Here is a 26,914-nt window from a genome sequence, read left to right on the forward strand (position 1 = left end):
ATTTGTTCAATCCAAACATTGACCATGAATTACATTCTTCCTACATGTACAGAAGTTGGCTGCTCAAGCAAAGCTGTGTCCCTTCTACCCTTATTCACAAGGCACAGCAAAAGAAATGTGGTTCTCTCTCCCATACACTGCTAGATTAGAATAATTACTGATAAAAACTAGGATGTAGTGTTTTTCAACCTTTTTACCTCAAAGAAACCCTTGAAATATTTTTCAGATCTCAGGGAAACACCTACTAAAAAATTTGTATACCTATATCTCATGGTACATCACTGTGATCAATATGTTAATCCCTTAGTGACTAAGGCTCGGTTCACACTGCCGCGTCTTGGGATCCAACTTGTGAGACCCCAAGTCCGATGACGTGAAATCCTATTGGAAAACAGAAAAAGATAGCCCAGCCAACCCATACCCTTACTCGGCCTGAGTGGTAAGCAAGTAAAAGCAGCCTCAGCTTGATTCATCCAGACCACAGCTCCGACATGTTTCACATCGCCCCCGGGGCCTAATCACAAAGATTTATCCATGATTAAGCCCCGGGGGCAGGGTGAAACATGTCGGAGCTGTGGTTTGGATGAATTAAGTTGGGGCTTCTTTTACTTGCTTACCACTCAGGCCAAGTAAGGTGTGCGGCGGTCAGACTATCTTTTTCTGTTCTGCAGTATGCTTTGGGTCTGGACGGACCGGTCCTCAGCCTGGACCCTCACTGCTCAGCGGCATCCAACTAACCAGACTTTGACAGCCTGAGCAAGGACCCTCAAGCATTTATCATAGGTCACATGTGAAATCCCAGGTTAGCCAATGAGAGCTGTCTTAATTCGCACTACTCAAGTCACTCCGACTTTAGAAAAAGTTCCTGTACTACTTCAAGGCGAATTCTATCAGACTTGCGCCTCAAGTAGCATTGTGCTCCCAGCACAAAGATACACATATTTGTGGCCCAAAAGATAAAGACCCACTTCCGCAAGACTGCATATATGCGTAGTCGTGGGAAGGGGTTAATAAAAGGCTCAAATAAAAAAATATGGTGGTCTACCTAGGATATTTGACACCTTGGGCAGATAACTTCTAACACTTTTCCAAGCTATATAGAGAGAAAATGGAATTTTTGTAAAATACCGTAAAATTCCTTTCTCCGAGTCCTCCGACAGTCGCCGCCCCTCTTTTGGGGTTCTTCTACACTTACTGCTATGCTACCAAACTGAGTTGGGATGGCTTACTGCAGGGGGGTATTGACCAGTGGGACAGCCCCCATGGGTGTGTCTATGTTAAATGCTTTTGTTTTAAAAAAGTCTTATGCCTAGCTACTCCTGTGGAGAGGAAGTCAATACCCAATGGGTATTGAGTGGGCGGCGACTGGTGGAGGACGTAAGAGAAAGGTATTTTCAATAATTATCTTCAAATGAAATAAATAACAGAAAAATGCAAACAGTACAAATTGCAGTGTGGTCTAATGTTAGTTGTCAGTGCAGAAGTGCCTATTACATTGGTGGTCATTCTAGGTGGGTGATTGTTTCCTGCTCATGGAACACCCATCAACCTCAAAAGGAGCCCCGAGTTCCACAGAACCCTGGTAAAAAAAGGCTGATGTACAGAATGATATATCTGTATCCGTTTTATTTTTCTATAAAAGTGTCCATTGAATTCACCAGTGAGTAAAGTGTGTTAGACCCCTTTCACATGGGCCCTGTTCATTCCAATAAGCAGGAAACCCATGAACAGATCTTATGAACTGGAGCAGAATGATACATGTCACTTTTCTGGCCAGCAACTCTATTCAGGTTTTTCCACCCAGACATTAAAACAGACGCATATTTAATCTATGGGAAGGCGTACGTGAATCTGAATACCCCTATCCATTACAGAACTTTCTGTTTTTTAGTTTTTTCCCCTCCAGATTTAGATGGCCCCAGAGATAATCTGGTGTTAATGGCTGCTTGCTCTTTTACATCTGCCTGCCCATAGACTTACATGGAGCTTCAGTTCAAATCCACCAGACAAAAAACTGACAGGCAGATTTGAACTGACCAGCTGTGTGGACCATCAGATTTACACATATTTACACTAACACAGACTTACCTTTTTCTAAAGCATTTTCTATAGTCACTAAAAGGAAAAAAGAAAAAAAAGAAAATGTTTTACTTACACAGGCCAAATCAATCACACAGATTAACTGAAATCAGCGCTGATAGCACATATAGCCCCAATGGTATCTGTACTGCACACAATCCTGCCATTGGTGACTGAGCTGCTATGCAGTCTGCAATAAATCCAAACTCACCGATTACCTCTACAGGATTCTGCAACCCCCTTACGTTATGCTAGCGTTTTCCTCACTCTGTCACTTTAACCACTTAAGCCCCGGAAGATTTTACCCCCTTCCTGACCAGGGGGTATTTTGCGATTCGGGACTGCGTGACTAACGGACAATTGCACGGTCGTGCGACGCTGTACCAAAACAAATTTGATGTCCTTTTTTTCCCACAAACAGAGCTTTCTTTTGGTCTTTTGGTGGTATTTGATCACCTGTGCGATTTTTTGATCATGCGCTAGAATCAAAAAAAGAGCGACAATTTTGCAAAAATAACAATATTTTTCACATTTTTTTATATGAAATTCCCCCCAAAAAAATGTAAAAATCAAAATTTTTTTTAAATTTTTGGCCAATTTGTTTTCTGCTACATATGTTTGGTAAAAAAAAAAAAAAAAAAAAAATCACAATAAGCGTATTTTGATTGGTTTGCGCAAAAGTTATTGCGTTTACTAACTAAGGGAAAGATTTTTGTCATTTTTTTTTTTTAACGAGTAATGGCGGCGATCTGTGATTTTTTTTTGCGGGACTGCGACATTGCGGCGGACAGATCAGACCCTTGATTGACATTTTTGACACTTTTGGGGTTACCAGTGACATTACTACACTAATCAGTGCTATACATATGCACTGTTACTGTAAAAATGACACTGGCAGGGAAGGGGTTAACTTTATTAAGTGTGTCCCTAGGGGCGTGCTTCTAACTGTGCAGGGATGTGGCTGTGTGTGTAACAGCACAGATCAACGGTCCTACATAGCAGGACCAATAGATCAGTGCTTTTACACAGGGAAAAATGACAGGCGGCTTTGTTTACATTAGCCGCCTGCCTTTCTCCCATCATAGCGGACGATTGCGAGTGACCGGCGGGCATCGGGTCTGCCGGTCACACGCACGGAGGTGTCCGTGAACGAGCCGAGGCAGGAGCACGCCTCCGGCGGCGCACGCCCGCCCGCTATTGGCTCCCAGGCTAGTGACGTACCCATACGTCACTTTGCCTGGCCGGGGCTGACTGCCGCAGTATATGTACTTGCAGCGGTCGGCAACCGGTTAAGAGGAAGCAGAGATAAAAACAAAGTAAAGTAAAGCTATCCTTATACTACACCAATCGGCCATAGCATTATGACCACTGGCATATAAAGTGAATACCATTTATTATCCAATTACAATGACATCTGAAAGTGAGTGGGATGGATTAGGCAGCAAGTGAATGTGTTGTCCCTGAAGTCGATGTTTTGAAAGCAGAAAAAAAAATAAAATGGTCAAGCTTAAGGATTTAAATGACTTTAAAGAGGGCCACATTGTAATGGCTACATGTCTGGATCAGAGTAACACCAAAAACGCAGCTCTTTTGGGGTGTTCCCAGTCAGTACCTACCAAAAGTAGTCCAAGGAAGGAATACCAATAAAACAGTGACAGGGTCATAGGCGGCCAAGGCTCATGGTTGGCCTGTGTAGTGCAACGCAATAAAAGAGCTCCTGGAATTCAAATTGGCGAAAAAGAATGCTCTCTTATAAAAAGGTGTCAGAACACACAGTACATGATGACAGTTTGCCGTGTATGGGGCTGTGTAGCCACAGACTGGTCAGGGTGCCCATGCTGGCCCATGTCTACAGCCAAAAGTGCCTACAAGGGGCAAGTGAGCATCAGAGCTGGACTACAGAGCAATGGAAGGAGGAGGCCTTGTCTGATGAATCCAAGAATAGTCTGAACTGTTAAACTTGGCCTCCAAATCTCAATCCAAATTGACCATCTGTAAGATGTGCTGGATAAAGAAGTCTAATCCACGGAAGCCCCACCTTACAACTTACAGGACCTAGATCAGGGGTCTTCAAACTATGGTCCTCCAATTCCCATAATGCCTAGTCATGTCTGTGAATATCAGAGTTTTAAAATGCCTCATGGGACGTGTAGTTCCGCAACAGCTGGAGGGCCATAGTTTGAGGATCCCTGACCTAGAAGATCTGCTATTAACCACTTAAGCCCCGGAAGATTTTACCCCCTTCCTGACCAGGGCCTATTTTGCGTTTCGGCACTGCGTGACTTTAAACGGACAATTGCGCGGTCGTGCGATGCTGTACCTAAACGAATTTGACGTCCTTTTTTCCCCACAAACAGAGCTTTCTTTTGGTGGTATTTGATCACCTGTGCGATTTTTTGATCATGCGCTATAAACAAAAAAACAGCGTCAATTTTGCAAATATAACAATATTTTTCACATTTTTTTATATGAAATTCCCCAAAAAAAAAAAAAATGTAAAAATCTAAATTTTTTAACATTTTCGGCCAATTTGTTTTATGCTACATATGTTTGAAAAAAAAAAAAAAAAAAAAAAATCGCAAAAAGCGTATTTTGATTGGTTTGCGCAAAAGTTATCGCGTTTACTAACAAAGGGAAAGATTTTTGTCATTTTTTTTTTTAACGAGTAATGGCGGCGATCTGCGATTTTTTTTGCGGGACTGCGACATTGCAACGGACAGATCGGACCCTTGACTGACATTTTTGGGGGTACCAGTGACATTACTGCAGTAATCAGTGCTATACATATGCACGGTTACTGTAAAAATGACACTGGCAGTGAAGGGGTTAACTTTATTGGAGAGGGAGGCATTAAGTGTGTCCTAGGGGCGTGCTTCTAACTGTGATTGGACATTGCTACTGGTGTAAGAACAGAGATCAACGGTCCTACAAAGTAGAACCGTGTGATCTCCATTCTTAAACAGGGAAGAATGACAGGCGGCTTTGTTTACATCAGCCGCCTGCCTTTCTTCTGGTGTCACGGACGATCGGGTCTGCCGGGCACATGCGCGGGGGGGGGGGTCCGTGACCGCGCCTCCGGCTGCGCGCGCTCGCTCCCTAGAAGCCTCACAGGCTAGCGACATAGACCTACGTCGCTTTGCCTGCGAGGGGCTGACCGCCGCAGTAAATAGTCGTGCGGCGGTCGGCAAGTGGTTAACAGGGTTGGTACCAGATACCACACAAAACCTTCAAAAGTCAAGTAAAGTTCATACCCCAACAGGTTATGGTGGGTGGTCATTAGATTATGGCTGATCGATGTATACAATCAGATTGTACAATTAGTATTCTTTAGATTTACCAAAACTATGAAATATTAGGCCAAAGCTTCACAATCAAACCAAATGTGTTTCAGGTAAGGCAGGCCCTTGCACTACATAGTTGTTGGCAGATCTACAGGAGATTGCACAGGCTGTAATTGTGTATGGTCTCCTGAAAAAGGGGATTGGACGGAGTATGCTCAGCTTTATTTCAGGTGCTTATATAGCGCTGTCAATTTACATATACATTCACATCAGTCCCTACCCTCAAGGAGCTTACAATCTAAAGCCCTAACTAACATCCATACATACACATAATGGGGCCAATTTAGGCAGGATCCAATTAAACTACCAGCATGTCTTTGGAGTGTGGGAGGAAACCGGAGTACCCGGAGGAAACCTACGCAGGCACAGGGAGAACATACAAACTCCAGGCAGGTAGTGTCGTGTTTGGGATTCAAACAGTTTTGCTGGTAGGTGAAAGTGCTAACCACTTCACCACTGTGCCGCCGCAAAAATGAATTGTTTTCATATAGGAAAGTGGATAGTCAGTGTATACACAACCAGCAGGGATGAATGAGCAGGTAGGTAGGTGGATGGATGGATGGATGGATGGATGTGGGGGGGTCCTATCCACATTGAGGAGACTGCAGAGTCCTCCATCCTATCCCCATGCAGAATGGAGCACACACCATAGTGATAGGAGAAGGAGGACCTCCCTGGCAGGGCTCATCCATCCCCTCCACACAAAGGCTGCAATCCCAGCAGCACCTAACATGGAAGGAAGGCGGAAATGTCACTTCCTCCTACACCGGCTGCAGGGAGTGCACCTCACCGGCTATTACCACTGCTAAGGACATTGTCTGCTTACCTAGGCACAGCTCACACACATAGGCGTAATACGACCAAAGCACGACCAGGGAGATGATGACTACAGGCACCCATGCTAGCACTCGCTGGCAGCACTTCAGTCCCCTGGACAGAGCCATTCCGCAGCCAGGCTGCATCCTGGTCCGTGAAATCAGCCGTCGTCTACTCTGGCCTTTGATAGGCATTCGATTTACTCGGAAATAAGGCGCATGTGACTCTTATTCGATTTTAAATGTAGCGACATCTGGTGGCGTCTAGGTAATATTACACCGATTTGTAACGGGTGGGGGTGAGCAAATATTCCTTAGTCCATAATTAGTCACCTATCAGGTTTCATCTATTATTATCTGGAAATGTATTATCTGGAAATAAAAAAAGGAATGTAAACGGTTACTGTGGGCAGGTGATATATGCAGTTTTTAGGTGAATTACACACCCGATTTGAGCAAGTTTTTAAGGTCTCATTCACAACATATCCATTAACCACTTAAGCCCCAGAGGATTTGGCTGCTAAAAGACCAGGGGGTATTTTGCGATTTGGCACTGCGTGACTTTAACGGACAATTGCGCGGTCGTGCGACGCTGTACCTAAACAAATTTGAGCTTTCTTTTGGTGGTATTTGATCACCTGTGCGATTTTTTGATCACGCGCTATAAGCAAAAAAAGAGCGTCAATTTTGCAAAAATAACAATATTTTTCACATTTTTTTATGTGAAATTCCCCAAAAAAAAAAAGTAAAAATCAAAATTTTTTTAACATTATCGGCCAATTTGTTTTATGCTACATATGTTTGGTAAAATAAATCGCAAAAAGCGTATTTTGATTGGTTTGCGCAAAAGTTATCGCGTTTACTAACAAAGGGAAACATTTTTGTCATTTTTGTTGTTTTTTTTTTAACGCGTAATGGCGGCGATCTGCGATTTTTTTTGCGGTACTGCGACATTGGGGCGGACAGATCGGACCCTTGACTGACATTTTTGACACTTTTGGGGTTACCAGTGACATTACTGCAGTAATCAGTGCTATACATATGCACTGTTACTGCAAAATGACACTGGTAGTGAAGGGGTTAACTTTATTTGAGAGGGAGGGGCTGTGTGTGTCCCTAGGGGTGTGATTCTAACTGTGATTGGCTGTGGCTTGAGCTGTAGGAACACTGATCAACGGTCCTACATAGTAGAACCGTATGATCATTGTTTCTACACAGGGGAGAATGACAGGCAGCTTGTTTACACTAGCCGCCTGCCTTTCTCCCTCTCCCCCAACGATCGCAGAGTGAGCGGCGGACATCGGGTCCGCTGGTCACACGCGCTCACTCCCCAGAGCCTCACAGGCTAGTAACGTATATATACGTCACTTTGCCTGTGAGGGGCTGACCGCCGCAGTATATCTACTTGCGGCGGTCGGCAAGCGGTTAAAGCATGGGTGTCCAACCTTTTGGCTTCTCTGGGCCACATTGAGTGTAGAGAAATTTTCTCGGGCCGCATATAAAATATATACTATAGTTAAGGTATATATGTAATAAAACGCCACTTCGCCCTTCCCGCACTGCCACTAATTTAACCCAACTAGAGCATGATCCCTTCCGAGGCAGCCTCTGCCTACAGTTAGTTGGAAGCCACTGTGGCCGTGCCCCCTACCCGCCTTCCTTCCTCCCAAGCAAAAAAAAAAAAATTGTCAGGGGGCAGTGGGCCGCATTGCCTGCGGTTTCGGGCCGCAGGTTGGACATGCCTGCATTAAAGGACAATCCTGCTTTGTTATAAAAAAGATATAGCAAGTAAGAAAACATAATAGAGCATATACAATTTCTGTCCTGATTTCCCGGACAGTGGGCTGAAAGCTCATTGGCAGAAAGCTGACCCCAATGGCCAGTTCCTATTCTTAAAAGGAGAGCTAGAAGGCCATAGGCAGTGATGGCGAACCTTGGCACCCCAGATGTTTTGGAACTACATTTCACATGATGCTCATGCGCTCTACAGTGTAGTTGAGCATCATGGAATAGTAGTTCCAAAACATCTGGGGTGCCAAGGTTCGCCATCACTACCATAGGGTCACCCTGGCCACCCTATACCTCCTCCTAATCACGCCCGATACGTTAATGTCCTCTAGACCTTTGTAGAGGTGGGTGGAGATTTTAAAGTGGAACTATACCCAAAAGGGGAAGTTTAGCTTTAAGACCTCCCCCTCCTCCTCTCCACTATTTGGCATGTTATTTTAATATTTCTTTGAGGGAGGGGGAGAGCGGGTACCTACTTTTGACAGGAACCAGCTCTCATTTCCACTTGAATTGCTTCGGCAATCCAAGCAAAAGCTCTCCTTTCCCCCTCCCTCCCCGCAGTCTTCTGGGACAAGTCAAAGGTCCCAGAAGACTGCTGGACCAATCACAAAGCAGAGCATGGAATGGCTCTTGCATGCGCAGTGGGCAGCCAGCTGTGAAGTCGAAAGCTGCATAGCCGGCTGTCCTCAGTTAGCATGCCAGCGCCGGGAACCCGAAGGCTAGTGAAGAACTAGCCCGGATGAGGACAGCACTGGATCCCTGGACAGGTAAGTGTCCTTATAATAAATGTCAGCAGCTTCAGTATTTGTAGCTGCTAACTTTTATTTTTCTTGCCCAGACTAAAACTCCTCTTTAATGTAGCTTTGGATCCCCTGTTGGATACCTCCAGATCATTCATTCACCTTTATGATCCCTATCTCCGACAACTCAAAAGAGCTCTACAATCTCTTCATCTGGTGGATATTTGATGTGTACACCACCCAGACACTCATGACTACAAACTCTATTCTGTCCCACATAACACATACTCCAGAAATGATTACCTTCTGGCAGGGCTGCTGTTAGAAATCAGGGGGCCCTGTACAGTCTACCTGGCCCTGTACAGTCTACCAGGCAGCCCAGGCAGCCCCCCCCCCCCAGGCAATATTTTCACAAAAAATACACTAAAATCATTATTAGCACAAACATAACAGAGAACCTGTGTGAATTAGCCCTCTTTAATTGTTTTTTTAAAGTTTAAAAAGGTTTACACTTATTTTATTTTACAAGTTTTTTATTACGTGTAATTTTTTTTTAACAATTTGTTATTTTTTTTATAGGATATGGAAGCCTACAGTGTGGGGGGGGGGGGGTGGCACAGTGAAAGGGGGGCACAAGGGGGGGGGATCAGGAGCAGGCAGAACAGGGAGGGGGGATCGGTGTTGGAGAAGCAATTACAGGAATGATGCCCTGTGTCTCTCCCTGCAGCAGCTGAAAGCTGGCAGGAGTGGGAAAGACAGGCTTTCAGCTGCTGCAACGAGTGGCGTAGGGCTTCCTTCTGTAATTGCCCCCCTGTACAACTGCACTGATTCCCAATGCTGTTGGGGCCCCCTACAAGAGGACTAAGGGTCCCCCCTATCAGCGGCCCTGCCTTCTGGTCTTTCTTTCCCTTCTCCCTGACATATCCAAAACTGTGACTAGAATTCAAATAATTTTGAGTGTGGTACTGAAGTTGAATGACTCCCTGATTCAGGGAGGCTCATTGAGGTCAGAACTTTCTATCTGTCTCTCCCAGGGTTTTTGGATAATCCCACCCCAAACTCCTCCCCACTTATTCTGTGGGAAAGCCAGAAATGTGTCATGCAGGGACACCTTATCTGGAAAACTACTGAATTGAAGAAAGCCAGGAATGCACAATTGCAGGTTCAGTTAGACCTGATTGCTGTAACGCTCCTGCGTTTTATGTATGATGTGGATTTTCAGCTGCAGAAATATTCCACTTCAGTAGTCATGTAGAGAAACGCTGAGACACCAATCCCAACTCCCAATGACTCATCATGTGTGGATGATCTCAATTCAGCAACTAAATACACACACTCAATAAGATGTTTCCTAGAGTGACTTATGTATATAGTAACACAGTGATGATAGGCACTGAAGAGACAGGTTGGGTAGAGATGGTAGATGACAGACACTTGAAAGGAAATGTTCTTGAAAGTAAGATAGTAGCAGATGGGATGCAGATAGGTTTAGCAATCATGTATGGTAGCAGATGACAGAGTAGCAGGTGGACATACAAGAGAGATCAACCCAGTGCAAGAACAGGTGGTAGTAGGCTCAAGAGCTAGCAATCTTAGATAATGCAGATGTAGTAATAGTCCTTAGTATGCAGAGCTAGATAGTGTAAGCTTTAGTATGAAGGTTATAGAGGTTTCCCTTGTGGGGTACTTATCACTAATAGCAATGTAGCAGAGGAGAGGTTCGGCAAGAGCGGATGATCCGGTAGCGGGATACAGGGATCAGCGCAGCGTGGTTCCGACAGCGAGGTATGCTTGCAAGCATGAGAGCTTCAAGACAGGTTAGCATCAAGGCACAAAGCAGTTTGAACGAACACATGTGAGTGAGAGCCGGCGATCTAAATAGCCATCCAGTCCGGCGCTCAGTGATGACAGCATCAGTCTTAAAGGTGTATGCGCACCTTACCAAAAGAGAATGGTGGGGCGCATACACTTATGAAAGAGTAATTAGGGTACCCAAAGGTACCAGAACATTACAGTACCCCCCCCCTTAAGGCCGGCTCCTGAAGGCCTCTGGAGCTGGTTTGTCTGGGTACTTCGCATGAAAATTGTGGATTAATCTAGAGGCATGTATGTCAGAGGTGTTTAGCCAGGTGTCGTCTTGGGGCCCATAGTTCTTCCATCGAACCAAGTACTGAAGTCTTCCTCTGTGGATACGAGAATCCAGAATCTCTTTTATCTCATATTCTTCTCCACCTTCAACTTGTACAGGAGGAGGAGGTGGGATAGTAGGCCTTATTCCTTGGTCAGGAACATGGGGCTTCAGTAGCGACACATGGAAAATGGGATGTATTTTGAGGTCTATTGGCAATGTAAGCTGTACTGCAGCTTTTCCAATAAGTTTCTTGATTGGGAAAGGTCCCAAGAACAGAGGTCCAAGCTTTTTGCTAGGGATTTTCAGTCTTAAATTTTTTGTTGAGAGCCAAACGAGGTCCCCGATAGCGTACTGAGGAGAAGGTCTTCTGCGAAGATCATAGTACTTCTTTTGTTGACTATGAGCGTGCGCAATGGTAGTATTAAGCAAACCCAGAGAGTCCTTTATTTGGGTAAGATAGTCTGAAGCTACTGGGTTATTTGAAGGAAGGATGCGTGGTGGAAGAATAGAGGGATGAAACCCATAGTTCAAGTAGAACGGACTCTGCTTGGTCGTACTGTGGGTTTGCTTTGTTGTAGGCAAATTCTGCCAGAGGGAGAAGATCCACCCAATCATCCTGTTGGTAAGAAGTGTAACAACGTAAATATTGCTCGATGCATTGGTTGACTCTTTCAGTCTGTCCGTTGGTCTGCGGAAGGTAAGGAGAAGTGAGCTTCCGCTCGATCCGTAGTATGTGACATAGTTCTTGCCAGAACTTGGAAATAAATTGTGATCCACGGTCAGACAGAAGAGTTTTTGGGATACCATGTAACTTAAAGACATGTTTCATCAGGAGTTCTGCCGTTTGTTTGGACGAAGGTAGTCTGCGAATAGCAATGAAATGTGCCATTTTTGTCAGATGGTCCACTGACACTAAGATGGTATTAAATCCTTTGGAAGGAGGTAATTCCACTATAAAGTCCAAGGACACAACTTCCCATGGAGTTTGGGGTATTGGTAGACTGCATAGTAGACCGGATGGTCTCGTAGTGTCAATTTTGGACCTGGCACAGACATTGCATGAAGAGACGAATTTTTGTATAGATGTTTTCATGTCAGGCCACCAGAATTGCCTGGTAATCAGATTAAGAGTCTTTGTCATACCCATATGTCCTGCCATAGGCACATCATGCGATAATTCCAAGATCTTGGTGCGTATGGTAGGTGGTATGTAAAGTTTGTCGTTGTAGTAGAGGAAGCCTTCTGCATCAGTATTTAGTTGTGGTGGGGGTGAATCCAAACTTATACCATGCAAAACCTCTTCCTTCAAGGAACGGACAACTCCAATAATGCGTTTGTGAGGTATTATAGGAACGGAAGGGATTTCGAAGTAGTTTTCTTCAGTTAGTCGTGATAGTGCATCCGCCTTTTTGTTCTTATCTGCAGGTGTGTAGGTCACTAGGAAGTTAAACCTTAGAAAGAATAGTGACCATCGTACCTGTCGGTGAGAGAGAGTTTTGTTAGTCTGAAGATATTGGAGATTTTTATGGTCCGTGTATATAAGTATTGGTAATTGGGTGCCTTCGAGTAGATGTCGCCAATTCTCCAGAGCCAATTTTATAGCAAGCAGTTCCTTTTCACCCACGGGGTAATTTATCTCTGGACTGCTTAGGGATTTAGAAAAAATGCGACTGGATGAAGTGGTGAAGTGTGAGTTGGTCGTTGGGAGAGTATTGCTCCTACTGCCATGTTTGACGCATCTACTTCCAGAATGTATTGGAGGGATGGGTCTGGATGGCGTAATATGGGAGCAGAAGTAAACCTTGTCTTTAACAGGTGAAAAGCTTTATTTGCTTCATCTGACCATTTGAATGTTTTTTTAATGCTAGTGAGCTGTGTGAGGGGTCTCACAATGGCAGAGAAGTTTCTGATGAACTTCCTGTAGAAATTCGAAAATCCAAGGAATCGCTGTAGCGCCTTGCGTGTGGTTGGTGTAGGCCAATCCTGAATGCAGGATACCTTACTCATGTCCATCTCGATTCCTGTTTTGGATATGATGTAGCCTAGAAACAGTACCTCTTCTTTATGAAACAAGCATTTTTTCAGTTTCACATAAAGGTTGTGTGCAAGCAATCTCGATAATACTAGTCTTACATGTCTTATGTGTTCAGACAGGGATCGTGAATATATAAGTATATCGTCCAGATATACCACAACACAGACATCTAGTAAGTCTCTGAAAATATCGTTTATAAATCGTTGAAAAACTGCAGGGGCGTTGCATAGCCCGAATGGCATTACAAGATATTCGAACAATCCGTATCTGGTTCTGAATGCAGTCTTCCACTCGTGTCCAGCACGGATTCGAATGAGATTGTATGCTCCTTTCAGGTCCAATTTTGAAAAATAGGTAGCTCCACGCACCTGCTCAATGAGCTCAGGGATAAGCGGTAGAGGATAGCGATCTTTTATTGTAATAGCATTCAATTGCCTATAGTCGATGATAGGCCTGAGACTTGAGTCCTTATTGCGGACAAAAAAGAGTCCTGCTGCTGTGGAAGAAGTGGAAGGTCTAATAAAACCTTTCTTCAAATTCTCATCCAAATAGTCTTTGAGATGGGAAAGTTCATCCTGTGAAAGAGGATAAACATGACCGAACGGCAATTTGCTATTTGGGAGTAGATCAATGCTACAATCATAGTCTCGATGGGGAGGTAGTGCTTGAGCATTTTTCTCAAGAAAAACCTCAGAGAGATCCTGATAACATAGATCCGTAGTATGTGACATAGTTCTTGCCAGAACTTGGAAATAAATTGTGATCCACGGTCAGACAGAAGAGTTTTTGGGATACCATGTAACTTAAAGACATGTTTCATCAGGAGTTCTGCCGTTTGTTTGGACGAAGGTAGTCTGCGAATAGCAATGAAATGTGCCATTTTTGTCAGATGGTCCACTGACACTAAGATGGTATTAAATCCTTTGGAATGAGGCAATTCCACTATAAAGTCCAAGGACACAACTTCCCATGGAGTTTGGGGTATTGGTAGACTGCATAGTAGACCGGATGGTCTCGTAGTGTCAATTTTGGACCTGGCACAGACATTGCATGAAGAGACGAATTTTTGTATAGATGTTTTCATGTCAGGCCACCAGAATTGCCTGGTAATCAGATTAAGAGTCTTTGTCATACCCATATGTCCTGCCATAGGCACATCATGCGATAATTCCAAGATCTTGGTGCGTATGGTAGGTGGTATGTAAAGTTTGTCGTTGTAGTAGAGGAAGCCTTCTGCATCAGTATTTAGTTGTGGTGGGGGTGAATCCAAACTTATACCATGCAAAACCTCTTCCTTCAAGGAACGGACAACTCCAATAATGCGTTTGTGAGGTATTATAGGAACGGAAGGGATTTCAAAGTAGTTTTCTTCAGTTAGTCGTGATAGTGCATCCGCCTTTTTGTTCTTATCTGCAGGTGTGTAGGTCACTAGGAAGTTTAACCTTAGAAAGAATAGTGACCATCGTACCTGTCGGTGAGAGAGAGTTTTGTTAGTCTGAAGATATTGGAGATTTTTATGGTCCGTGTATATAAGTATTGGTAATTGGGTGCCTTCGAGTAGATGCCGCCAATTCTCCAGAGCCAATTTTATAGCAAGCAGTTCCTTTTCACCCACGGGGTAATTTATCTCTGGACTGCTTAGGGATTTAGAAAAAAAGGCGACTGGATGAAGTGGTGAAGTGTGAGTTGGTCGTTGGGAGAGTATTGCTCCTACTGCCATGTTTGACGCATCTACTTCCAGAATGTATTGGAGGGATGGGTCTGGATGGCGTAATATGGGAGCAGAAGTAAACCTTGTCTTTAACAGGTGAAAAGCTTTATTTGCTTCATCTGACCATTTGAATGTTTTTTTAATGCTAGTGAGCTGTGTGAGGGGTCTCACAATGGCAGAGAAGTTTCTGATGAACTTCCTGTAGAAATTCGAAAATCCAAGGAATCGGTGTAGCGCCTTGCGTGTGGTTGGTGTAGGCCAATCCTGAATGCAGGATATCTTACTCATGTCCATCTCGATTCCTGTTTTGGATATGATGTAGCCTAGAAACAGTACCTCTTCTTTATGAAACAAGCATTTTTTCAGTTTCACATAAAGGTTGTGTGCAAGCAATCTCGATAATACTAGTCTTACATGTCTTATGTGTTCAGACAGGGATCGTGAATATATAAGTATATCGTCCAGATATACCACAACACAGACATCTAGTAAGTCTCTGAAAATATCGTTTATAAATCGTTGAAAAACTGCAGGGGCGTTGCATAGCCCGAATGGCATTACAAGATATTCGAACAATCCGTATCTGGTTCTGAATGCAGTCTTCCACTCGTGTCCAGCACGGATTCGAATGAGATTGTATGCTCCTTTCAGGTCCAATTTTGAAAAATAGGTAGCTCCACGCACCTGCTCAATGAGCTCAGGGATAAGCGGTAGAGGATAGCGATCTTTTATTGTCCTTATTGCGGACAAAAAAGAGTCCTGCTGCTGTGGAAGAAGTGGAAGGTCTAATAAAACCTTTCTTCAAATTCTCATCCAAATAGTCTTTGAGATGGGAAAGTTCATCCTGTGAAAGAGGATAAACATGACCGAACGGCAATTTGCTATTTGGGAGTAGATCAATGCTACAATCATAGTCTCGATGGGGAGGTAGTGCTTGAGCATTTTTCTCAAGAAAAACCTCAGAGAGATCCTGATAACATAGTGGTGCAATTTCATCTGTCACCACAGACAGGATCTTCCCGAAAGACGGGAGGTTACACGTACCCTCGCAATAGCAAGAGAGGAAGGCCAGGGTCCGTTCCTTCCAATCTATGGTTGGTTGATGTGTGTGCAACCAGGGAAGTCCCAACACAATGGGAAAGTGGGGTGAAGGTATTAGATCGAAGGTAGTGGTCTCCATATGAGACCCGTTAGTAGTGACTAGGAGTGCCTGTGTCTGATCAGTGATCGGACCAGAGGATAAAGGAACACCGTTAATAAGACTCACTGAGACAGGTTTAAGTTTAGAAATAATAGGAACTTTATTTAAAGCAGCAAAACGTATGTCAATATAATTTCCACAAGATCCTGTGTCAATCATGGCCTTAGTAGTAATCCTGTTCTGGTCCCACTGTAATGTTAAGCAAACAGAAAGGTAAGGGTTAGTGATTGAAGTTGTCAATCCCCCTAGGAGGACATGTGAACACTCACCCTTCTTTTTGTAGACTAGGGGACAGACGTTTATCTTGTGATCCGGGATGCACAGTACAAGCAGAGATTACCAGATCGTCTTTTGGCTCTTTCCATAGTTGATAGAGGTGGGCGTATGGTTCCTACCTCCATAGGAACGGGGTCAACGGCCGAAATCCGAGAAGAACTGGATAATGGCATTCCCATTTTCTCAGCCTTTCTTTCTCGTAGTCTTCTATCTATGGTGATACTGAGTTGTATCAATGCATCCAGGGTTTTTGGCAGATCCGCTCGGGCGAGCTCGTCTTTAACGGCCTCTGATAGGCCAAGCCTAAATTGGGTTTTCAGAGATGCATCATTCCATTCTGAATCAAGGGTCCATCTCTTGAATTCTGCGACAAAGTCTTCTACAGGTCTCCTACCTTGTTTCAAGGATCTTAATTGAAGATCGGCAGTACTCTGCCTATTGGGATCATCATATAGGCTAGTGAGTTCTGCTAGGAACAAGGCATAGGAGTTGAGAAGCTGGTCGCTTTTCTCAAAAAGAGAGTCTGCCCAGGCCCGAGGATCGCCTGTTAAGTAAGAAATAATAGTACAAACCTTAATGTGATCAGTAAGGTAGGTACGGGGTTTTAGCAAGAAAAGTAACTCACATGCGTTTTTAAATTCGCGAAATTTTTTGCGATCGCCTGTAAATACCAAAGGAGGATTTATTTTGGGTTCAGGGGACTGAGCAGTGGTAAGTTGTGTCAGTCTAATTACCTGCTGCGACAGAGCCTGATTGTCTTCTTTTAATTCAGCAAGTGCGTGTATTAACGCAGTTACTTGCTGTTTTAATTGTGTCATCTGAGTGGTTATTTCTGCTGAATCCATTTGTGGTTCGTTCAATCTGTAACGCTCCTGCGTTTTATATATGATGTGGATTTTCAGCTGCAGAAATATTCCACTTCAGTAGTCATGTAGAGAAACGCTGAGACACCAATCCCAACTCCCAATGACTCATCATGTGTGGATGATCTCAATTCAGCAAGTAAATACACACACTCAATAAGATGTTTCCTAGAGTGACTTATGTATATAGTAACACAGTGATGATAGGCTGAAGAGACAGGTTGGGTAGAGATGGTAGATGACAGACACTTGAAAGGAAATGTTCTTGAAAGTAAGATAGTAGCAGATGGGATGCAGATAGGTTTAGCAATCATGTATGGTAGCAGATGACAGAGTAGCAGGTGGACATACAAGAGAGATCAACCCAGTGCAAGAACAGGTGGTAGTAGGCTCAAGAGCTAGCAATCTTAGATAATGCAGATGTAGTAATAGTCCTTAGTATGCAGAGCTAGATAGTGTAAGCTTTAGTATGAAGGTTATAGAGGTTTCCCCTGTGGGGTACTTATCACTAATAGCAATGTAGCAGAGGAGAGGTTCGGCAAGAGCGGATGATCCGGTAGCGGGATACAGGGATCAGCGCAGCGTGGTTCCGACAGCGAGGTATGCTTGCAAGCATGAGAGCTTCAAGACAGGTTAGCATCAAGGCACAAAGCAGTTTGAACGAACACATGTGAGTGAGAGCCGGCGATCTAAATAGCCATCCAGTCCGGCGCTCAGTGATGACAGCATCAGTCTTAAAGGTGTATGCGCACCATACCAAAAGAGAATGGTGGGGCGCATACACTTATGAAAGAGTAATTAGGGTACCCAAAGGTACCAGAACATTACAATTGCCTACCTTGAACTTGCACATAAGAACTCCTTACCATGCTCTGTAACCACTGAAGTTAAAGTAAGACCAAAGAAAAACTTTTTTTTTTTAGTTTTGGATAGAGTGTAAATAGATTAGAACCCCTGTCAGTGTTATTGCTGTCTGTCCTGTTTACCATTATCATTAAAACATAGAACATGGGGAACACATGGTGTTCAGACTAAAAACGTGGGACTTTGTATGAGGTGTGGGCAGTTTACACATAATGATATAATGGTAATACATATACAACTGCTGGTAAGCATAAAGAGGCATATGATTAATCATTGCGTGTTTATTAACAAGTTCTATAGCACTTAAACATTAGTAGTATGGATCTACATTGGTTCAAAGGGGATGTATACAATGTACAAAAAAATACAATGGTAAAACCATAATAAATGATACAAACATATACAGGATAGACCAACAGACATAAGTTAAAATTGTAAATGGTGGTTGGATGCATGTTGAAAATTGGCAAACAGTTCAATGGCCTCTTGGGCTCTACGCGTTTCGTGAAAGGAATTTCACTTCATCAGGAGCTGGCACATTTGGGTTTCTAAAAAATCTATGGCATAATTAATATTGCATCCAATCAGGGGTTACACTCAGAGGTTGGATGTTGAATATGAAAAATGACTTACAAGAAAATATAAAAACTGTCAAGGGGGCTGTTGGCCACCCAGGAATACGTCCATGAAGGGAACTGAGGGGGCGAATACTCCGCACAGGGCCAACGCGCAAGGTCCACAGGCAATGTGTGAAAATCAGATAGAGCTGTATTGAAATCTAATAAAAAGGTAATAGATAATAGAGGTAAGCCATAGTAATAATGATAATAATAATAATAATAATAATAGGGGTACAATACTGATACTAAGCCCAAGACAAAAAGTGATGTAGGGTAAAGTAAACCCAAAACCAGAAGTGAAAAGGCAGGGAAAAGGAAATCAAAATCTGTGTAACTGAGTGTCAGAGTGGTTCAGTGTTGAGAAAATGAACCGTGAAAAATACCGCACCTGAGATGGGTAAATTCCGGTGCGCAAGGGGTCCAGACTATAAAACCTACAGCAAAAAGAAATGAAAGTGGAAAAAACGGAAATAGGTCCATACCAATGCCTTCCATTCCTTTTACTCCCTACCACTATGGTTATTTTCAAAACAGGCCTTATTTCGCCTCCTTTTTTCCACCTTTTCTGGGTCACATCACCCACTTTCACATTACCCCTATTTCGTTTTTTTTTCACTTTCATTTACCATTGTATTTTTTTGTACATTGTATACATCCCCTTTGAACCAATGTAGATCCATACTACTAATGTTTAAGTGCTATAGAATTTGTTAATAAACACGCGATGATTAATCATATGCCTCTTTATGCTTACCAGCAGTTGTATATGTATTACCATTATATCATTATGTGTACACTGGCCACACCTCATACAAAGTCCCACGTTTTTAGTCTGAACACCATGTGTTCCCCATGTTCTATGTTTATCATATTAGGGATGGAGACTCTATTGCACGGGTCTCATATAAAGTCCCACTCCCCCTGTTTTTCCCCCATTGTCCAGTCCCCCTCCCTTCCTATTTTTTCCATATATCCCCTTTCAACATTATCATTAAAAGTCAAAGTAAAAGAAAACCCCAAATTTTGGGTTGTTCCCATAAAAGTAAATGAAGGGAGATCTTCCAATGGGGACCCTAGTTTTGGTTACCTAGGGGCCCCAAGGGATTTTGCCTTTCTTGCTGTTTGGCTATGAGACAGGAAGTGAAGGGAAATCTCTGCAATGGGACACAGATGGCAAAAAAAATATCTGGCAGGGGTTATAACCTGTCAGAAACTGTCATCCTTTCTTCTGCACAACACTAATACCAGGTTTACCAGGCTCGGACAAGCCTATTATGAGCATTGTGCTCTTAGCCCACTCCTTGAGATAGTGATCCATCAAAACCTACATTCCTTATGTGAGTGACGGAAAGGCACAGAGGTGCCATATCTTGTCCTCTGTTGCCTCTGCATTCGAAGACTTCTACTCTAAACTAAATAATCTGCTGGGACTATCAGACCCTGCTGCCTTAAATCTCAAGAAGTAGAGGATTGAAGGCTATCTCAGGGATCCCATCTATCCTCAAGGAGATGGTCTAATCTCTCAATAGTCCACTAACGGTCGGCAAATTCCTCCTCGCAGTCAGATTATTAAAACCACACAAAAGTGCCTGTACTAGACAGGTTCACCAACAGCTAATATAGGGCCTTCGCACCTCTTCTGGTCCAGAGATTTGTAGACGTCTACAACTCGATACTACAGGATCATGCCTTACCTCTAGACTTTTTGAGAGCACATATCTCTGTAATCCCTAAGGAAAGTAAATATCTGTCCCTGTGTTCTAACTTCTATCACTATTGAACATCGACTTGAAGATCCTTACAGAAACTTTGACATACTGCCTTTTGCCTCTTCTTCAATTCATTATCTACACCGATCAAGTTGGCTTTGTGCCAATGAGAAAGGCAAAGAACAATACCACTGGAGTCTTTGATATGATACACAAGCGCATGCACGGAAGGTCCCTCTTTGTTTGCTATCCACTGTTGAAAAGGCATTTGATATTGTGGACTGGTACTTCTTTCACTGGCCCACTGGAGGTAGAGCAGACCTAGCTTCCCTCCTCTTCAGTTCTGCAGGCTGTAGAGACGGCGGGTGAGCTGGTGGGCAGAAGAGCATGTGGGGACTGTGCTGACTGGGCACTGAGTGTTTCTCAGCCTCAAAAGCTGCAGCGGGGCATGCAACTGACAGGTGGATTAGTGGAGTGAAGTGCTGAAACTTTTTGTGGCAATAGGGTCTGTTGCTGGATTCAGCCCGGACTCGCAGGACACCGGGATTTACTTAATCTCAGGACGGTGCCGGCGAATCCGGGATGGTTGGGAGGTATGCATGAGCAGAAAATGTCCATGTCCTGGAAAAGAGGATTTGTGCTGCAGTCCCAGAGTCCCAAATCCAGTATTGCAGAAAAAACTTTGGGAGGGAATACTAAAAAAGCGTATTCCTTCCTTGATTAATAAGGCCGCAAAGATCCACCCTTTTAACTTTAACAACAAATGAACTCCTTCAAGTGTGAGGGTTGGGCAAACAATCTGGCAACACAGGGCAAACAAGGGCTCAACATGCCCTAGGCTCCACTCTTTCCTAATGTTGTGAAAATGGGTCCAGAACCTAGGGTAGTAAAGCCTCGACAAGGCCTCAGAACATGCAGGAAGTCCCAAATGAGATCCTCTTCCCATTCAGGACACTTAGCTTCCACCTTAAGGTACATCAAGGTACTCCAGGGATACCCTCTGTTGTATCCCACGCTTAAAACGGGAAAACCTTGGCATTTTTTTTAATGTTTCCTCTTCCTGGGGGGACACAAGACTCTAGTGACTTTGTGATCAGTTCTTTGAATGCCTGGTTCTTTGCTGCCAACCGTGTCTAGAAGGTTGATGGCCCAGACTGCACCTGGCTTTCTGTGTATGCCCATTCCATTTGCAGCACCCTGGCACTCTCCAACAACCGCTCTACTAAACTACTGCTTCCTGCCATGTCAGGGTAACTAGTCTCTTAGTGCAACCCTGCAGAAAGTCTCTCCCCAGCTTCCCTTGGGTATCCCCCAGCCCCACTTGGTGTCCAAAGGGTTGGGTGAGTCCCAGTCCCCCACATCTTCCTCTAGCGAACTGTGGGGATCCAGGGTCTGTTTCCCCACCACTATCACTCCCCACCGGCTCACCTATGTTTTTTTCAGACTCCGGCTCTTTCTGAGCAGGGGGTGCAGGGCGGATGGTGACAGCTGGCTTCTCCGGCGTTACTCCCAGCTCTGGCATCTCATGCCTGCTGGTCAGCACCAGCTGCTCCACTGCCATGGATTCAACAGGAGTTTTCTGCTTGCCATGAGTGGACACGGGTCTCCTACCCTGACCAGAGGTAAACTTACACCAGTACTACTGTGCTCTTACCTTTGTCCTCCAGATAACCGAGATGGTTCCACCACCTCATCACAAAACCCAGTAGGTGGGTTGACAGTATAGTGCACTGGAGATAGATGGCACGGTGTCAACTCAAAAAGTGTCTCTCCCCAGTGCCTTTATCTTGCCCCTGCCATCTTTCTCATCTCACACTTGTTCAGGGTGTACTGTTTTTTCTGGGACTTGCAGCTAATCTTGCCCCCACCATCTTTCTCCTCTCACACTTGTGCAGGGTGTACTGGTTTTTCTGGGACCCGCAGCTAATCTTGCCCCCAACATCTTTCTCCTCTCACACTTGTGCAGGGTGTACTGGTTTTTCTGGGACCCGCAGCTAATCTTGCCCCCACCTCTTTCTCCTCTCACACTTGTGCAGGGTGTACTGGTTTTTCTGGGACCCGCAGCTAATCTTGCCCCCACCATCTTTCTCCTCTCACACTTGTGCAGGGTGTACTGGTTTTTCTGGGACCCGCAGCTCAGTACCGCCCCAAGACTCACAGGTGTCAGCATCTTCTACTATAAAGCAGAATCTTCCCACGCCACTGCTAACGCCTGGTGTACTGAAAGTCCACTTTCTCTGTATTCCATGCCTACTCTAAAGAAACTTCACTATTTCTGGGCCTTCCCTGGTGAAACTCCCTAGCAACAGTACTGTAGCAAATTCTGTTTCCTGCCCAGAATGGCTTAGACACACTACAGACTTCCAGCTCTTTGTTTACTGTTGTCTTGGTGCAGCGCTCTCAACATAAACATATACTAAACTCAAATATACAAAAAAAAATGCCCCACATAAAAGTACACTTTCAGGCTGACAAATTTAGTTACCATTAAGGATCAATCGCACCTCCAGGCCTCAGGCAAAATGACCGGGCACCCCAGCGACCGGAAATTATACAACTGGATGTGACGTCAGTGTGGCTCTGAGCAGCTAACCAAATTTGTCAGCCTGCATTTTAACGTGTGGGGATTTTAATACACTGTTGTAAATTCTATCCTGGTAAATCCTTGGCATGTATCTGGAGCTGGAGAAAGTGCCATATGTAGCCAAACTGGAGAAAAAAACTTGTTTTACTAAAGCGCTGCCGCCCTTTTTATGTAATTATTATTATATTAGGTTATAAGGATCTGGTGAGTGACTTTTCAAAGCACGATTAATAGAAGCACTTTGTTTGGACTGGTTATATATTGGATGTTGAAAAGTTTTATACAGCGCAAACACTTTATAATAAGGATCGATGGAAGTGAATTTGTAGTTGGTGTATAAACACTGCACTGATTCATATATATATATATATATTGTCATTTAATGCTAATATACATTCGTGGTTAATGCTGGAATTAGATAGAATTAGATTAATTAATTAAATTAGATGAAATTTTATTTTTGCAAGGTAATAGCTGGTAATAGAAGATTACTAATTGTATGCATAACACCCTCTAGTGTACAGTTTAGTGTGAGGAAAATGTATCTTAACTCACAGTAGCTGTGCGAGTCTGGTAATTGATCTGGGTTACTGTAGGCAAGGCTGGAGGGCTCTACAGGTCAGGCCTCTGGTACCTCCCCCTGATTCTAGAGGCTGCTGGAAGTTTCTGGAAGCTAGTGGGTGGAGGCAAGGAGGCCAGGATCTACATATTTTTTAGAATCTTCTCAATCCTCAGACAGGAGGCCTGGCAGGGTGGTTGGGTCAGCCCATACCCATAAATATTGTGAACCTGGCCAGCGGGGGAAGGTTGTTGTTTTGTCGAGTGAAATATGGAGGGCTGTGTCGTTTAGCCTGGTAGGGGACCTCCAGGCTGGAGCTGAAAAAGGTGTCTTTTCTAGAAGACACCCTGGCTAGGATAAGAGGGCCTGGACAGCAGGAGGCCTGACCAGCAGTCTTTTCAAAAGCAGGAAAATTATAGGAACAGTGTGAGTACCTCTACACCCCCAGGACCTACAAAGGAGGAGGCTGCCACATGCAATATCCAGCAAGCTTTCCAGAGCCAGTGCCAACAGCTAAACCTAATGCCTTGCCCTGGGACACTTTACAAGGCAGCGAGGTGGGCTGGTATTTTCAAGAGAGGGGACATAGAGCTCCTGCAAGGTTGGGACCTTGCTAAATTCTATTAAGGGGACACAGAGCTCCTACCAGAAGAATTCTTACTGCCATTTCCAGAGAGACTGATATTGTTCCAGAGGGAATACAGTCCAAGGTGTGCTATTACCTGAGGGCTCTATGTCAGCACAGCTGGGTATAGGCCCCGCCTCCATGCTTCCAGGACCTTACCTCATAGATTTGAGCCCACCCACAGCCTCAGCATTCTCAGATATAAGTAGGCTTGGCATTAGATGTGGCTGAACCCAGTAGTTGGCCCTGTGTACCAGTAGAAATAGTGGAGTTGTTTATATCGCCGAAAGTCCATCGGGAAGCTACCATGGCGGGTTTCGAGTGTAATAAGTCTACCATTCTCCATGAATTTACCACAACTAGTCTTGTAGTCATTGGCCAACTTCCAGAAAAAGGCAGTTTGTTCTCCAGGAGGGAACCAGTGAAAACCCCCAAGTGGAGCTGGCGGGGACCAAAGAATACAAATTTTTAATCCGATCCCATACTTTAAGAGCCTTGGACATTAAAGGTAAAGCAGTGTCTGACAACCCCCTGGTTTCCCACAGCAGCCAACGGGCATACGCCAGGTTTCTGCCCTCCATACACTTTTCCAGGGAAACCCAAAGCTTAATTTGGGTGTGAAAATGCCAGTTTCAAATCTGCTGGAGAATGATAGCCCTGTAGTACCTTCTGATATCAAGTATGCCCAAGCCTCTGTCTCGTTTTGAGCGTCTCAGCACCTGCATAGCTATTTGGGATCTCTTTGCATTCCACACAAATTCAGGTAGCATACTTGCAATTGTTGAAAAGAAGGTTCTGGGGTTCTGGACAGGTACCATCTGCTTATAAAAGAGCACCCGTGGGAGGACATTCATCTTTATGATGTTCACCCACACTAGCCAGGTAATGGCAGTTTTAGACCAACCTGATAGGTCCCTTTTAACTTTAGCCAGTAGTGTGGGGTAAATACCATAATAGAGTGTCTCAAAGCGGTCAGTAGGCTGGAAACCCAGATATTTCAATGAGGATGTAGCCCAAGTGAAGGGGAACGCTGCCTCAAGACTACTCACCAATGGTGGGGGAAGCACAATCTGTAAAATCTCAGACTTAGAGTACCTAATTTTAAAATTGGAGAGTGCTCCAAACTGCTGAAGTTCCTGCATAAGGTTCGGCAACAAGACCAGGGGTTCTGTAAGGTGAAACAACACATCATAGAGCGTAAGCCAAATTTTAACCTCTGCCTTCATCCTTTTCCTTTCTTGATGGATAACGGCAGGCTTCCTCAGTTAGGTTGGGCTGGGGGGAGGGCCTTTCCTTTTTATTTTATTTCCTTATCCTCACTTACTTATGGGAACATTGTCAATCAGATCTGTGCATTACTGTAGCTTTGCTGGTGAATAAGTAAATTCTTGTGATATTTTTCTAACTGTTCCTCTTGGTGTTGAAGCTTTAGGACTAATGCGTTTCTGTTATTTTCACAACCTGATGTTTTTTTTTATTAAGGTCACCTGATCAACAATCTTTTCTAACTCCGCTGTTGAGTCAAACATGTTAGATTTTAGCACTTACTGTATGTTACCTTGTACAATGGTCATTTACATTTGTATTTTGAGCAAATATTCAACATATACTGGTTGTATGTTTATTTCGCTTTTTCAATTGAAACCAAGTGAAAGGGTAAATCAACTCCATTGCATCTATTTCAGAGATTTGGAAACATGACAGCCCAAGTGGGAATCTGGAACCCCATTCCCTTCCTCAGTCTGTGTACAGAACACTCTAAAATGTGAAAAAAATCTAAAATAACTAAATAACTACTGTCCATGGACATTTCACTGGATACAAAGTAGCTTATAGAGAATGTTCAGATAATGTTCATATAATGTTAGGCAGACATAATGTTTTAAGCCCCGAACACACGATCAGATTATTGAACGATCTGTCGTCCGTTTTTTTGGCATGCTTGTCTGATGTGGAAAGTGAAGAGGTTATTTTCATACGGATTTTCCCGTACGACAGAATTGTACTTCAGAAGTGATGTCATGTGTTGGATTGCTTTGTATGTGTTCTTTCATCTCTGAGCATGCCTAGTCTTGCTCTTAAGATTTTTTTCCGTCGAAATCTGTACTAATGAGACGAAAATCGGATGTTGTATTACGGACAACAAAAATTTTATAGCCTGCACATCAGGATTTTGTCAGCCGAAAAGTCGGAGTCGGCTGTCGAAAGCACCATACTAACAATCCGAAAATCGGCAGATCGTCGTCAGACGAAATTTCCCTTCAGATTTTCTTATCGTGTGTACAGGCCTTTTTATATATATATATATGTATATATATATATATATATATATATATATATACATATACACAGTATCTCACAGAATTCAAGCCATCAGAATTACATGTTTACAGCTCTATGTCTTTGAAAATAAATAATGATTGAGAAGGTCAGTGCTGTCTAACATGAATGGAATTAGTGTTTGACCTGGACCCCCCCATCCCTGCTTCTCCCTCAGTGTATAGACAATGATGCTTACTGGGCCAATGTACAAAAATAGAACACACACACATATATATATATATATATATATATATATATATATATATATACACAGTATATCACAAAATTGAGTACACCCCTCACATTTTTGTAAATATTTAATTCTATCTTTTCATGTAACAACACTGAAGAAATGACACTTTGCTACAATGTAAAGTAGTGAGTGTACAGCTTGTATAACAGTGTAAATTTGCTGTCCCCTCAAAATAACTCAACACACAGCCATTAATGTCTAAACCACTGGCAACAAAAGTGAGTACACCCCTAAGTGCAATTATCCAAATTGAGCCCAAAGTGTCAATAATTTGTGTGGCCACCATTATTTTCCAGCACTGCCTAAACCCTCTTGGGCATGGAATTCACCAGAGCTTAACAGGTTACCACTGGAGTCCTCTTCCACGCCTCAATGACGACATCACGGAGCTGGTGGAT

At 43.7% G+C, this 26,914-nt stretch overlaps 2 protein-coding genes across 2 annotated transcripts in view; one reads left to right on the forward strand and one right to left on the reverse strand.

Annotated features, from left to right (window-relative positions):
• Window positions 1-6,441, reverse strand: part of ZDHHC15 (zDHHC palmitoyltransferase 15) — a 91,198-nt gene extending 84,757 nt beyond the window's left edge. Inside the window, exons 1-2 of the mRNA XM_082264644.1 lie at window positions 6,247-6,441; window positions 2,089-2,115 (exon numbers count right to left, since the gene is read on the reverse strand). Of these exons, the coding sequence (XP_082120770.1) occupies window positions 2,089-2,115; window positions 6,247-6,430 (211 nt within the window). The 5' untranslated portion in view covers window positions 6,431-6,441. The remainder of the gene's footprint in view (window positions 1-2,088; window positions 2,116-6,246) is intronic.
• Window positions 1-26,914, forward strand: part of RPL7A (ribosomal protein L7a) — a 475,634-nt gene that overhangs the window by 268,986 nt on the left and 179,734 nt on the right. The window lies entirely within an intron of this gene.

This window comes from Pelophylax lessonae (genome assembly GCF_965119305.1).
Source record: "Pelophylax lessonae genome assembly, chromosome: 7".
NCBI lineage: Eukaryota > Metazoa > Chordata > Amphibia > Anura > Ranidae > Pelophylax > Pelophylax lessonae.